The sequence below is a fragment of the Entelurus aequoreus genome, linkage group LG20 (assembly GCF_033978785.1).
Source record: "Entelurus aequoreus isolate RoL-2023_Sb linkage group LG20, RoL_Eaeq_v1.1, whole genome shotgun sequence".
Classification (NCBI taxonomy): domain Eukaryota; kingdom Metazoa; phylum Chordata; class Actinopteri; order Syngnathiformes; family Syngnathidae; genus Entelurus; species Entelurus aequoreus.
In genome coordinates, this window is record NC_084750.1 from 17,474,389 (window position 1) to 17,490,607 (window position 16,219).

Below are 16,219 nucleotides of genomic sequence, written 5' to 3' on the forward strand. Positions count from 1 at the left end.
GTCAGGCCTCTAATTAACACAACCTCCTCACACCGACACGCTAATCATTTGTCAACATGTTGCTAGTTGTCATGATTGGGTGGGAAATTAAATGATGTATTTCTCCCTGGCAGATCCAGAATATTATTTAAAGAAGACCTATTGTAAACTAACCAACTGAATAAATCACTCAACTACGCAGCTGGTGTACCACACTGTTATGCAGTGTGGTACGCCAGCTGCACTGAAGCAGACAAACAGGCGATTCAGAGGGTCATAAAGTCTGCACAAAAAATCATCGGCTGCCCCCTCCTCTCCCTGAAGGATTTACACAACTCCCGCTGCCTCAACAGAGCAAAAAGCATCACCAAGGACAGCACACACCCTGGCTTCCACCTGTTCGACCTGCTACCATCGGGCAGGCGCTACAGGTGCATCAGAGCCAGAACAAACAGGCTCAGAGACAGCTTCTTTCCCCGAGCTGTCACCATCTTGAACTCTTAACTTATAATAATAATAATTCACCCCTATACAATATCCTACCCTAATACCCTACTGTGCAATATTACCCTTCGAGTGCAATACGTCCGACACTGATTGTTAGTTATTACTCTGGTACTCTTGTCTTGTTCTGTATATTGTACAGTATTTTCTATTTATATAGTGTTTTGTATATTGTACAGGATTGCTTATTCTTTTTATTGGACAGTAGTCTGTTTATTTCAATTGTTAGTTATTTCTTTATTACCTGTTGTGTAATTTATTTTTATCCCATATTTGTTCCCACTACCGCACCTTAAATTGGAGTCCTTAATCTCGTTTGTGCAAATATAATGAGTCATTATTATATTATTTTTTTTATTTTTTTATTAAATCAACATAAAAAACACAAGATACACTTACAATTAGTGCACCAACCCAAAAAATCTCCCTCCCCCATTCACACAAAAGGGTTGTTTCTTTCTGTTATTAATATTCTGGTTCCTACATTATACATCAATATATACCAATACAGTCTGCAAGGGATACAGTCTGTAAGCACACATGATTGTGTGTGCTGCTGGTCCACTAATAGTACTAACCTTTAACAGTTAATTTTACTCATTTTAATTAATTACTAGTTTCTATGTAACTGTTTTTATATTGTTTTACTTTCTTTTTTATTCAATAATTTTTTATTTATTTATCTTATTTTATCTTTTTTTTTAAAAAAAGGACCTTATCTTCACCATACCTGGTTGTCCAAATTAGGCATAATAATGCGTTAATTCCACGACTGTATATATCGTATCGGTTGATATCGGTATCGGTAATTAAGAGTTGGACAATATCGGAATATCGGCAAAAAGCCATTATCGGACATCCCTAATAATGACAATAATAATAATTTAATTATAGTACTCGGTAAAAGGTTTATTTTTAAGGCCAAAAACAGATATTCAATTAGTATTTCTTTCTTTAAAACATTTATTCAGTATTTTTTAACTTTAGAAAGTTATATGGTTGAAAACGAAAATGATGCCAAAAAACATTAAAAAAGATGGGAAGCTTATATTGAAAATGTAATTTTGTTTATATATGATATGCAATCTGTTGTTGTGTTCCCTATTTTAAGTGTACATAAATGAAAGTATGTGTTGCTGAGTCCGACTTGGATGTGATCTGGACTGTACATGGGTGCTTAATTTGAAAATGTATTTTTGTTTGTGGATTGTATGCGACCTGTTGTGTTCCCTGGTTTTCAGTGTACATGGGTGAAGGTGTGTGTTGCTGAGACATAATCTGAACTGGACCTGGTTTTAAGAACCCTTTTGAACAATCTGATTTCATTGACAACCCGGTCTGGTGAAGATAGGGTCCTTTGTTTGTTTTATTTATTTTAAATTGAATAAAATAAGATAAATAAATTTAAAAATTTTTTTTTACTTGGATAGAAAAGAAGGTAAAACAATATAAAAACAATTTAATAAAAAATAGTAATTAATGAAAATGTTACTGGACCAGCAGCACACACAATCATGTGTGCTTGAAGGACTGTATCCCTTGCAGACTATATTAATCTATATTGTAGGAACCAGAAGTTTTTAATAACAGAAAGAGACAGCCCCTTTTGTTTAAATGAGTGTGGATGGGGGAGGGGGGGTTTTCTTGGGTTGATGCACTAATGGTAAGTGTATCTTGTGTTTTATGTTGTTTAAAATAAAATAAAAATAATAAAGTCCATTCTATTCTATTCCATTCTAACTTTCAAATTTCAGTTGAGTTAAATTTGCATATTTTTAATTAGTATACTGTGTATTTAGTTTGTTTTTGTTGATAAATTGTAATTATATATTTGTGTCGCTGTTGATTACATGTTAGTAACCATGCTTATAATTACTGTTCAAATGGGACTTTTTAATGAATCACATTCCATTCTAATTAGTGTACCCCGCCCTCTCAGCCGCCTCAACACCTACAAAACCACATCTTTCATTGGGAACGATTGCCTATTAAATATCAGTAAGATAATTCATAATGTTGATGTGATGTTTTTCAAACGCGGTAACTTTAAACGCACGCACTATTTTCCCCCAGCGCGGCAGAATACTTCATGTTTCCTCTCTCTCTCGCCATCTTGTTTGCTGGATCGTGCGAGCGGAGGAAGAGCGGGTGTGGTTCGGACTAGTTTACACGGCTGAATCCCTACAATTTTTTTTTTTAACCCCACGCTAAAGGAGATTTTTTTCTTCCCCCTAACAGGAACAACGGAGGTGCTACTGGATTCTGGTAAGGATGTCGCGTGTGGTGTAACTCACATACTACGTATTTACACCATGTCATTTTGGCATTTAGTGGGAGAAAATCATCTTTTTGGTCCGGTGAGTTTTTTTTTTTCCTGATTTCGGCAAGGTTTCAGTATGGTGGCGCCCGGTCGGATCTACTTTAATCAGACGTCCTGGCGCTAAGCAGAGAAAAATTGGTAATAATTCCTCTTTTAAAATCACGTTTGGAAACCGTCGACTCGTTTATTAGTAACAACACGCCATGTTTGTTTTAGCGTTACAGCTGGCGTCCCGTTCTTGACACCGCGTTTGAATAGCTTCGAGTAGTGTTTGTTTATGTTCGCTAGTTAGCCTCCTATTAGCCTATTAGCTGTCGAGGTAAACTAGCCAACCTGTTACCGTAACCGCGTTAATGCCGATTAAATATGTCGGTTAAGTAGTTGACTAACTTTTTGTTCGTGTTTGTAGTTAGTCCCGCCATGAGAGGAGGAGTCACGGCAGCATAAGAGGTAGTTTGTCGTAGGAAAGCCAGGCTGCTAGGTGGGAAGTTGGCCGTGCTAGCTGGGCAGGGGGAGGGGGAGGGTAAGAAATATGCCTTTGAAGTGTTTTAGCCGCTGAATGGAGAATTGTGCTGCTTCAGGCCTGGAAATACCCTCCGCTTTGCTCGCTCCACCACTCGGCATTCCCCTCCTTTTCTCCGCGACGTTAGCGAGCGTAAGAGGCGTTTGAAGTGGACAGACCTGACGCAGGTAAACCAGCGCAAAGGGCAGTGGTGGGTTTTTTTTTTTATTAAATTTTTTTTTTTAACAATACAGACTTGAACGCTGCGACGGGATTAAACATCAGCAATCACACAATTGAGACTTGTTTTTGTCTTCTTCTTACAGACATATCTGCTTTGCGGGCCGTGGGCAGGCGAGAACAATGGCTACCCAGTGTAAGTTTTCGGCAACAAACGAAAGTTTGTCGCTCTTTTATTTAACTGTTAACTCACAATTTAACTTTTGAGAACCAGTGTGCCTTGTCTTTATTATTACTTTTCTCACAATTCCTATCCTACGTTTCAAACTTTCAGGCTAATACTGTATAGGTATGTGTGTAAAATTATTGATTTACATGAAACTACTATCATCAGACAGGTCTTGAGACGACCCCATATCCCACACCCCGGATTGTAAATAATTCAATGTATATACTCTGATGAGTATCTTCTGTGATGACTGTATTATGATATTAGTATATATTTGATAGTATTTGGAAGTATATATCTGATTCATGAATCAATTTAAGTGGACCCCGACTTAAACAAGTTGAAAAACTTATTCGGGTGTTACCATTTAGTGGTCAGTTGTACGGAATATGTACTTCACTGTGCAACCTACTAATAAAAGTTTCAATCAATCATTTTCCTATGATAAGTATGAAAGCTACAAATGTTTAAACCTGGTGAAAATACACCGATTTATAGTCAACCTTTTAAATTTTACAAGATTTTAGGTGTGACAGTTTTTGTTAGACCCGACTTTCAAGGTGTCATAACTTTCCTAATACGGTACCCGATTTTTCAAAAGTTGGCATCATTGGAAAGCTTGTTAATCAAAGAAGCAAAAACAAAAAAAACATCAAAATTGATCATTTTATAATGATGTTAAATATTTGTAAAAATTATTTCCTTCATGAAATTAGCACAGGAAGTGACAAAAAATGTGCGGAAACATGATGGAGAACCAGCGTGCTTTGTCTTTATTATTACTTTTCTCACGGTTCCTATCCTACATGTCAAACTTTCAGGCTAATACTGTATAGGTATGTGTGTAAAATATTGATTTACATGAAACTATCATCATCAGACAGGTCTAGAGACGACTCCAGTTATATAGGTATCATTTTCCTGTGATAAGTATTAAAGCTATGAATTTTTAAACCTGGTGAAAATACACCGATTTATAGTCAACCTTTTACATTTTACAAAATTTTAGGTGTGACCATTTTTGTTAGACCCGACTTTCAAGGTGTCATAATTTTCGTAATATTTACCCGATTTTTCAAAAGTTGGCATCATTGGAAAGTTTGTTAATCAAACAAGCAAAAACAAAAAACCTCATCAAAAATTATCGTTTTATAATGATGTTAAATACTTTCATTACATTACTTCCTTCATGAAATTAGCACAGGAAGTGACAAAAAATGTGCGAAAACATGGAGAACCAGCGTGCCTTGTCTTTATTACTTTTTTCACGGTTCCTATCCTACATTGTGTGTAAAATGATTAAAAAATACTTTATTTACATGAAACTACTATCATCAGACAGGTCTTAAGACGATTCTAGTGTTATAAGTATAACTTTCCTATGATAAGTGTTAAAGTTATGAATTTTTGGAGAAAATACACCAATTTATAGTCAACCTTTTACATTTAAAAATCAATGGGACTCAGATGTGACCATTTTTGTTAGACCTGACTTTCAAGGTGTCATAACTATCGGAATATTTACCCGATTTTTCAAAAGTTGGCGTCATTGGAAAAGCTTGTTAATATTATTATTAAAAACCTCATCAAAATTATAGTTTTATAATGATGTTAAATATGTTTAATACATTGAATGAATGAATGAATGATCTTTATTGTCATTGTGCATGTACAGGTACAGGTCCAATGAAATTTAGAAAAACTTACTTCCTTCATGAAATTATTAGCACAGGAAGGGACAAAAAATGTGCGAAAACATGATGGAGAACCAGCGTGCTTTGTCTTTATTATTACTTTTCTCACGGTTCCTATCCTACATTTCAAACTTTCAGACTAATACTGTATAGGTATGTGTGTAAAATATTGATTTACATGAAACTACTATCATCAGACACGTCTAGAGACGACTCCAGTTATATAGGTATCATTTTCCTGTGATAAGTATTAAAGCTATGAATTTTTAAACCTGGTGAAAATACACCGATTTATAGTCAACCTTTTACATTTTACAAGATTTTAGGTGTGACCATTTTTGTTAGACCCGACATTCAAGGTGTCATAATTTTCGTAATATTTACCCGATTTTTCAAAAGTTGGCATCATTGGAAAGTTTGTTAATCAAAGAAGCAAAAACAAAAAACCTCATCACAAATTATCGTTTTATAATGATGTTAAATACTTTCATTACATTACTTCCTTCATGAAATTAGCACAGGAAGTGACAAAAAATGTGCGAAAACATGGAGAACCAGCGTGCCTTGTCTTTATTACTTTTTTCACGGTTCCTATCCTACATTGTGTGTAAAATGATTAAAAAATACTTTATTTACATGAAACTACTATCATCAGACAGGTCTTAAGACGATTCTAGTGTTATAAGTACAACTTTCCTATGATAAGTGTTAAAGTTATGAATTTTTGGAGAAAATACACCAATTTATAGTCAACCTTTTACATTTAAAAATCAATGGGACTCAAGATTTTGGGTGTGACCATTTTTGTTAGACCTGACTTTCAAGGTTTCATAACTTTCGTAATATTTACCCGATTTTTCAAAAGTTGGCGTCATTGGAAAGCTTTTTAATCAAAGAGGCAAAAACAAAAAAAACCTCATCAAAATTATCGTTTTATAATGATGTTAAATATGTTTAATACATTACTTCCTTCATGAAATTATTAGCACAGGAAGTGACAAAAAATGTGCGGAAACATGATGGAGAACCAGCGTGCTTTGTCTTTATTATTACTTTTCTCACAGTTCCTATCCTACATGTCAAACTTTCAGGCTAATACTGTATAGGTATGTGTGTAAAATATTGATTTACATGAAACTACTATCATCAGACACGTCTACAGACGACTCCAGTTATATAGGTATCATTTTCCTGTGATAAGTATTAAAGCTATGAATTTTTAAACCTGGTGAAAATACACCGATTTATAGTCAACCTTTTACATTTTACAAGATTTTAGGTGTGACCATTTTTGTTAGACCCGACTTTCTGTCATAATTTTCGTAATATTTACCAGATTTTTCAAAAGTTGGCATCATTGGAAAGCTTGTTAATCAAAAAGGCAAAAACAAAAAACCTCATCAAAAATGGTCATTTTATAATGATGTTAAATATTTGTAAAAATTAATTCCTTCATGAAATTAGCACAGGAAGTGACAAAAAATGTGCAAAAACATGATGGAGAACCAGCGTGCCTTGTATTTATTATTACTTTTCTCACGGTTCCTATCCTACATTTCCAACTTTCAGGTTAATACTGTATAGGTATGTGTGTAAAATTATTAAAAAAATTATTGATTTACATGAAACTACTATCATCAGACAGGTCTTAAGACAATTCCAGTGATTTAAGTATCATTTTCCTGTGATGAGTATTAAAATGATGAATTTTTAAACGTGGCGAAAATACACCAATTTATAGTCAACCTTTTTGAAAGTCGAGTAACAAAAATGGTCCCACCTAAAATTTTGAGCCCCATTGATTTTTAAATGTAAAAGGTTGACTATAAATTGGTGTGTTTTCACCAGGTTTAAAAATTCATACCTTTTTAAAGGCCTACTGAAATGAATTTTTTTTATTTAAACGGGGATAGCAGATCTATTCTATGTGTCATACTTGATCATTTCGCGATATTGCCATATTTTTGCTGAAAGGATTTAGTATAGAACAACGACGATAAAGATAGCAACTTTTGGTATCTGATAAAAAAAGGCTTGCCCCTACCGGAAGTAGCGTGACGTAGTCAATTGAACATATACGCAAAGTTCCCTATTGTTTACAATGATGGCCGCATGAAGTGAGAGCGATTCGGACCGAGAAAGCGACGATTTCCCCATTAATTTGAGCGAGGATGAAATATTTTTAAATGAGGAAAGTGCAAGTGAAGGACTAGTGGGGAGTGGAAGATGCTGTGAGAGCCGGGGGTGACCTGATATTCAGCTGGAAATGACTACAACAGTAAATAAACACAAGACATATATATACTCTATTAGCCACAACACAACCAGGCTTATATTTAATATGCCACAAATTAATCCCGCATAAAAACACATAGGTGTTTGTTATGCTAGCTTTTGTTATGCTAGCTCCTAGCTACTAGCTCGAGCTAGTTATAGCTCGAGCGGGTAATATGGACGGGATCCTGTATATATAACCCGCCAATACAATTCAAACACCTGCATAACACACACACTCACTCAGCCCAAACAACCGTTCACCTAACCCAAGGTTCATAAAGCTTATATATTTAATCAAAGTTACGTACATGACACGCACGTACTGGCAAGCAATCAAATGTTTGGAAGCGCGCGGGTGGGACCTGATATTCAGCTGGGAATGACTACAACAGTAAATAAACACAAGACATATATATACTCTATTAGCCACAACACAACCAGGCTTATATTTAATATGCCACAAATTAATCCCGCATAAAAACACCTAGGTGTTTGTTATGCTAGGTCCTAGCTGCGTGGTCGGTAGTAGTGGCTTTCAGTAGGCCTTTAATACTTATAGGAAAATGATACTTGAATCGTCTTAAGAGCTGTCTGATGATAGTAGTTTCATGTGAATAAAGTATTTTTTAATATTTGTACACACATACAGTATTAGCCTGAAAGTTTGACATGTAGGATAGGAACCGTAATACAGACAAGGCACGCTGGTTCTCCATCATGTTTTTGCACATATGTCCCTTCCTGTGCTAATTTCATGAAGGAAATAATTTTTTACAAACATTTAACATCATTATAGATAATTTTTGGTGGTTGTTTTGCTTCTTTGATTAACAAGCTCTCCAATGACAAAAATGGTCACAGCTAAAATCTTGAGTAACATTGATTTTTAAATGTAAAAGGTTGACTATAAATTGGTGTATTTTCACCAGGTTTAAAAATTCATAACTTTAATACTTATCATAGGAAAATGATACTTATAACACTAGAATCGTCTTAAGACCTGTCTGATGATAGTGGTTTCATGTAAAGAAAGTATTTTTTAATCATTTTACACACATACCTATACAGTATTAGCCTGAAAGTTGGACATGTAGGATAGGAACCCTAAAACCATGAGAAAAGTAATAATAAAGACAAAGCACGCTGGTTCTCCATCATGTTCTCCCTCATTTGTTGTCACTGCCTGTACTAATTTCATGAAGGAATTAATTTACTAAAATATTTAACATCATTATGAAATGATATTTTTTGATGACGTTTTTTTGTTGCTTCTTTGATTAACAAGCTTTCCAATGACGCCAACTTTTGCCATTTTTTTTAGACCCGACTTTAAGGTGTCATAACCTTCCTAATATTTACCCGATTTTTCAAAAGTTTGCGTCATTGGAAAGCTTGTTAATCAAAGAAGCAAAAACAGAAAACCTCATAAAAAAACATTATTTTATAATGATATTAAATACTTTCATTACATTACTTCCTTCATGAAATTAGCACAGGAAGTGACAAAAAATGTGCAAAAACATGGACAACCAGCGTGCCTTGTCTTTATTATTACTTTTCTCACGGTTCCTATCCATATATGTCCAACTTTCAGGCTAATACTGTATAGGTATGTGTGTAAAATATTGATTTACATGAAACTACTATCCTCAGACAGCTCTTAAGACGATTCCAGTGATTTAAGTATAATTTTCCTGTGATAAGTATTAAAGTTATGAATTTTTAAACCTGGTGAAAATACACCAATTTATAGTCAACCTTATTAAATTTAAAAATAATTTCAGGTGTGACCATTTTTGTTAAACCCGAAAACATGATGGAGAACCAGCGTGCCTTGTATATATTATTACTTTTCTCACGGTTCCTATCCTACATTTCCAACTTTCAGGCCAATACTGAATAGGTATGTGTGTAAAATGATTAAAACATACTTTATTTACATTAAAAAACTATCATTAGACAGCTCTTAGGACGATTCTAGTGTTATAAGTGTTATTTTCCTGTGATAAGTATTAAAAATTCTGATTATTTATAGTCAACCTTTTACATTTAATACATTCGACACTGATTATTTATTACTACGGTACACTTGTCTTGTTCTGTATATTGTACAGTATTTTGTATTTCTATAGTGTTTTGTATATTGTACAGGATTGCTTATTATTTTTATTGGATAGTAGTCTGTTTATTTCAATTGTTAGTTTTTTCTTTATTACCTCTTGTGGAATTTATTCTTACCACATATTTGTTCCCACTACCGCACCTTAAGTAGGAGTCCTTAATCTCGTTATATGCAAATATAATGACAATAAAGTCCATTCTATTCTATTTAAAGATCCATGGGACTCAAGATTTTAGGTGTGACCATTCTTGTTAGACTCGACTTTCAAGGTGTCATAACTTTCCTAATATTTACCCGATTTTTCAAAATTTGGCGTCATTGGAAAGCTTGTTAATCAAAGAAGCAAAAACAAAACCTCATCAAAAATGATCGTTTTATAATGATGTTAAATATTTTTAATAAATTAATTGCTTCATGAAATTAGCACAGGGAGTGACAAAAAATGTGCGAAAGATGATGGAGAACCAGCGTGCTTTGTCTTTATTGTGACTTTTCTCACGGTTCCTATCCTACATTTCCATTTTTCAGGCTAATACTGTATAAGTATGTGTGTAAAATGATTAAAACATACTTTATTTACATTAAACTACTATCATCAGACAGGTCTTAAGACGATTCCAGTGTTATAAGTATCATTTTCCTGTGATAAGTATTAAAGTGATGAATTTTTAAACCTGGTGAAAATACACCAATTCATAGTCAACCTTTTACATTTAAAAATCAATGGGACTCAAGATTTTAGGTGTGACCATTTTTGTTAGACCTGACTTTCAAGGTGTCATAACTTTCCTAATATTTACCCAATTTTTCTAAAGTTGGCGTCATTGGAAAAGTTTGTTAATATTATTATTAAAAACCTCATCAAAAATGATCATTTTATAATGATGTTAAATATTTTCAATACATTACTTCCTTCATGAAATTAGCACAGGAAGTCACAAAAAATTTGCGAAAACATGATGGAGAACCAGCGTGCTTTGTCTTTATTATTACTTTTCTCACGGTTCCTATCCTACATTTCCAACATTCAGGCTAATACTGTATAGGTATGTGCGTAAAATTATTTAAAAAATCATTGATTTACATGAAGCTACTATCATCAGACAGGTCTTAAGACAGGAAAATGATACTTTAATCACTGGAGTCGTCTTAAGTATTAAAATGTATACATTTTTAAACGTGGTGAAAATACACCATGGAAAGCTTGTTAATCAAAGAAGCAAACAAACCCTCATCAAACATTATCATTTTATAATGATGTCGAATATTTTCAACAAATTACTTTCTTCTTGAAATTAGCACAGGAAGTCACAAATAATGTGCGAAAACATGATGGAGAACCAGCGTGCTTTGTCTTTATTATTACTTTTCTCACGGTTCCTGTCCTACATTTTCATCTTTCAGGCTAATACTGTATAGGTATGTGTGTAAAATTATTAGAAAATAATTTATTTACATGAAACTACTATCATCAGACAGCTCTTAAGATGATTCCAGTGTCATTTTCCTGTGATAAGTATTAAAGTTATGAATTTCTAAACCTGGTGAAAATACACCAATTTATAGTCAACCTTTTACATTTAAAAATCAACGGGGCTCAAGATTTTAGGTGTGACCATTTTTGTTAGACCCGACTTTCAAGGTGTCAAAAGTTGGCATCATTGGAAAGCTTGTTAATCAAAGAAACAAAAAAAAATCTCATCAAACATTATCATTTTATAATGATGTTAAGGATTTTCAATACATTATTTCCTTCATGAAATTAGCACAGGAAGTGACCAAAAAATTTAAGCGTGAAACACTTAGTGGAGAGCCATCCAGTGGCGAATACACACATACCTATACAGTACTACCTCCACTTTAACAACTTCATTGCTTCTGTGATGTAGTTCTTAACTCAACACTTTATCAATTCAATGTCTCATTGAAATTCATTTGAATCAATTGATGCTCGGGGGCCTCCCACCACAAACAAAATGTTGACATATATCATTGCTTATAAATGTTATGTGGTGTGGCTCAGATGGTAGAACAGCCAGTTTTCTGGAAAAAATGTGCATCTTCCTAAAAAAAGAAATGCAACCAGTTACGCAATCTGATAGTTTGCAACATCCAGGTTCTGTAACAGCTTCTTCCCTCAGGCCATAACACTCTTGAACGCATCATAATAATCCCCTCAATTCCCCGCTAAAACTGATTAACTGGCTGGAATATAAAGACAATATACATCCATAAACGTGGATGCATATGCAAAAGTGCAATATATTTATCTGTACAGTAATCTATTTATTTATATCTGAACCTTTCTTTTATCCTGCACTACCATGAGCTAATGCAACAAAATGTTGTTCTTATCTGTACTGTAAAGTTCAAATTTGAATGACAATAAAAAGGAAGTCTAATAAGTAATGGACGGATTTTAGAGATGTCACGGTATTGTAGATATCGTGGTATAGCGGTTTAAAATTCTTCACAGTAAAAGGTTTTGGGTTTTTTTGCCGGCATTTTGCGGGGTATATACATCATTAAAGAGTAAATTGTTAGTTAACTTTTCTGAGAAACTGCCTTTTCCAAACTTAAATAAAAATGTCCACTGCAGAGGACACTGCTTCTCAGAAAGTGAACATTGTTTTACACATAATGTTTGTATTGTCACTTTTAAGGGGACATTAATTTATTTTGGAATTTTGCCTATCGTTCATAATCTATAAAAGACATGATAAAGTTTTTTTTTTTTTAATGCATTCTAACTCGTAAATGAAAGTCCGCTTCCAGCGAAGCCAATGGCAGGTCCTCTATTCCGCCCATAAAACCCAATAAAAAAACATCCCATAAGCACCAACGATACTTTATTTACATTTCGTGACTTAACCAAGTATTAGTGATATTATTACAAGCGCTAACGGAGACAAACTATCTATGGCGGCGCCATAATCACGACCTTGTGTGCCAAAGTTGACATGATCGACTGATAAGCTGCCTCCTTGTTTCCGTGCTCGTCAAACATTATTCTAGATCATAAATCATGACTCTCACCTGGATAGTAGAAGGACGAGGACGTATTCTGACAAGTTGGTACACTTTGACAGCCAATTTAGATCCAGAAATGGCGATAACGACACGAAAAGACTCTTAGTTCAACCCCCCTTGTCTTCGCAAGGATTATGAGTCATTCTTAATCTAAATGGAAATATATGAACGTCTCAGCAGTCGGCCGCCTAATGACAGCAGACACTATACAGTAAGCGATGTTTTATTATGTTTGTTGGCTCTCATAAAGTCTGCAGGAAGAAGTAATCAGTGATTAAGTTAAGAAAAAAACGAATGTTGTGATGCGGTATTGAAATTAGTGTTCAGTGTATGCTTAAAATGAGCAACATATGTAAAATTTAATATTTGTGTACCAGTTACTACATTACATATATACTTACATCATAAATATAAAAACTTAATGGAGGTGTTTGGGTGTTTTTTAAGGGATTTACAGGCAGAAGAGAGCGGCTCCCATAGGCTCCATTGTAAGCAGACTTTTGATCTCATTTATTTACTATTTAAAATGCATTGAAAAAAGAAAACATCCCTCGTCGTGTCTAATTATTGTGAACGGTAGGCTAAACTCCAAAAAAGTGCAGTTCCCATTTAAAGACACTCAACTGAGATTTTGATACCGTTACATCCCTAACAGACTTTGATGAAATGTCCGAAATAGGTTCTGGAACGGTTATTTTTGTTGTTTTTATTGATATTCATATATGAGCTTGTCAAAATACTTATTGTTGACATGCATTTTGTCACCATAAAATATACACAACCAGCCATGCATTTTAGGTGAATCAAGATTTACAAATTTTTCAACGTGTGTCTTTGTGTACGTGTGCGTGTTGTGTCTGCGTGAGTGTGCGACCATCGCGAAAGTCATGGTCGTCACCAGTGTTTGGTTAGTTACTGAAAACCAGTAACTAGTTACAGTTACTAGTTACTTTATTTCAAAATTAACTCCGTTACTTACACCAAAAAGTAATGCATTACTGTGAAAAGTAACTATTTAGTTTCTTATATATATATATATATATATATATATATATATATATATATATATATATATATATATATATATATATATATATATATATATATATATACAGGTAAAAGCCAGTAAATTAGAATATTTTGAAAAACTTGATTTATTTCAGTAATTGCATTCAAAAGGTGTAACTTGTACATTATATTTATTCATTGCACACAGACTGATGCATTCAAATGTTTATTTCATTTAATTTTGATGATTTGAAGTGGCAACAAATGAAAATCCAAAATTCCGTGTGTCACAAAATTAGAATATTACTTAAGGCTAATACAAAAAAGGGATTTTTAGAAATGTTGGCCAACTGAAAAGTATGAAAATGAAAAATATGAGCATGTACAATACTCAATACTTGGTTGGAGCTCCTTTTGCCTCAATTACTGCGTTAATGCGGCGTGGCATGGAGTCGATGAGTTTCTGGCACTGCTCAGGTGTTATGAGAGCCCAGGTTGCTCTGATAGTGGCGTTCAACTCCTCTGCGTTTTTGGGTCTGGCATTCTGCATCTTCCTTTTCACAATACCCCACAGATTTTCTATGGGGCTAAGGTCAGGGGAGTTGGCGGGCCAATTTATAACAGAAATACCATGGTCCGTAAACCAGGCACGGGTAGATTTTGCGCTGTGTGCAGGCGCCAAGTCCTGTTGGAACTTGAAATCTCCATCTCCATAGAGCAGGTCAGCAGCAGGAAGCATGAAGTGCTCTAAAACTTGCTGGTAGACGGCTGCGTTGACCCTGGAAAAAAGAGCTGGACTGCTGCTGAGTGGTCCAAAGTCATGTTTTCTGACGAAAGCAAATTTAGCATTTCCTTTGGAAATCGAGGTCCCAGAGTCTGGAGGAAGACAGGAGAGGCACAGGATCCACGTTGCCTGAAGTCTAGTGTAAAGTTTCCACCATCAGTGATGGTTTGGGGTGCCATGTCATCTGCTGGTGTCGGTCCACTCTGTTTCCTGAGATCCAGGGTCAACGCAGCCGTCTACCAGCAAGTTTTAGAGCACTTCATGCTTCCTGCTGCTGACCTGCTCTATGGAGATGGAGATTTCAAGTTCCAACAGGACTTGGCGCCTGCACACAGCGCAAAATCTACCCGTGCCTGGTTTACGGACCATGGTATTTCTGTTCTAAATTGGCCCGCCAACTCCCCTGACCTTAGCCCCATAGAAAATCTGTGGGGTATTGTGAAAAGGAAGATGCAGAATGCCAGACCCAAAAACGCAGAAGAGTTGAAGGCCACTATCAGAGCAACCTGGGCTCTCATAACACCTGAGCAGTGCCAGAAACTCATGGACTCCATGCCACGCCGCATTAACGCAGTAATTGAGGCAAAAGGAGCTCCAACCAAGTATTGAGTATTGTACATGCTCATATTTTTCATTTTCATACTTTTCAGTTGGCCAACATTTCTAAAAATCCCTTTTTTGTATTAGCCTTAAGTAATATTCTAATTTTGTGACACACGGAATTTTGGATTTTCATTTGTTGCCACTTCAAATCATCAAAATTAAATGAAATAAACATTTGAATGCATCAGTCTGTGTGCAATGAATAAATATAATGTACAAGTTACACCTTTTGAATGCAATTACTGAAATAAATCAAGTTTTTCAAAATATTCTAATTTACTGGCTTTTAACTGTGTGTGTGTGTATATATATGTATATATATATATTTTTTTTTTTTTTAAGGCCCCCTTTTAATGCCCTTTTAGCCTTCATTTCAGTACTGTTATTGCACTGGAGAATAATACAATCTGTTGATCATCTTGACATGCATTTGCATCACTGAACTCTGCTAAGCAATGTGGTCTACATACAACACACAAAGACAAAGATATGTTTCGAAGGGCCAATTTGTTTCAGGCCAGAACAAATTGACAAAACTATTTTAAATAGCTGCAACATAACACACATAAGTAACAAACAGCATAATAAAAACATAGCTGTAAAGCAAGGAAGGCACACACTACATACACAAAGCCTAACCAGGCGTTTTTTTCTCTCAAGAAATTCTGAAATAAAATCATGTCTGAAGCCCAGAACACTCTATGCATTTCCCCAGTTTTAGTTCAGAGATAAGGAAAGATTGGCCTGGCCCACTAGCATCCCTCTTTATGTTTGTGAACTTTATAGTCTGTACATTTAGAGTGATGTGATAATCAAACACTCTAGAAGTCTAGAATGAAAGAGTATATAAGAGAATTGACAGAGTGTGTGTACCTTCAGTGCGCAGTGCCTCGTTAAAATCCAGCCTCTGTTGGAGGTGGAGGTGAAGTGTGTCTCTCTTTACTAGCTTCCTCGAAGCATGTTGCTTTTGTAGCTGTTTCAGCAGAT

The 16,219-nt window shown here is 34.8% G+C and overlaps 1 protein-coding gene across 5 annotated transcripts in view; it reads left to right on the forward strand.

Moving 5' to 3' along the window:
* Nucleotides 1–2,594: 2,594 nt before the first annotated feature.
* The window catches only part of LOC133635977 (catenin beta-1-like), a 29,553-nt gene continuing 15,928 nt past the window's right edge, over nucleotides 2,595–16,219 (forward strand). For 2 of the 5 annotated variants that reach the window (XM_062029517.1, XM_062029518.1), the window contains exons 1-2: nucleotides 2,595–2,748; nucleotides 3,632–3,681. In XM_062029517.1, coding sequence (XP_061885501.1) covers nucleotides 3,669–3,681 — 13 coding nt within the window. In that variant the 5' untranslated portion in view covers nucleotides 2,595–2,748; nucleotides 3,632–3,668. Of the gene's footprint in view, nucleotides 2,749–2,848; nucleotides 2,942–3,313; nucleotides 3,517–3,631; nucleotides 3,682–16,219 lie in introns of those variants that run through there. The other 3 variants (XM_062029520.1, XM_062029521.1, XM_062029519.1) reach the window with 3 other exon arrangements.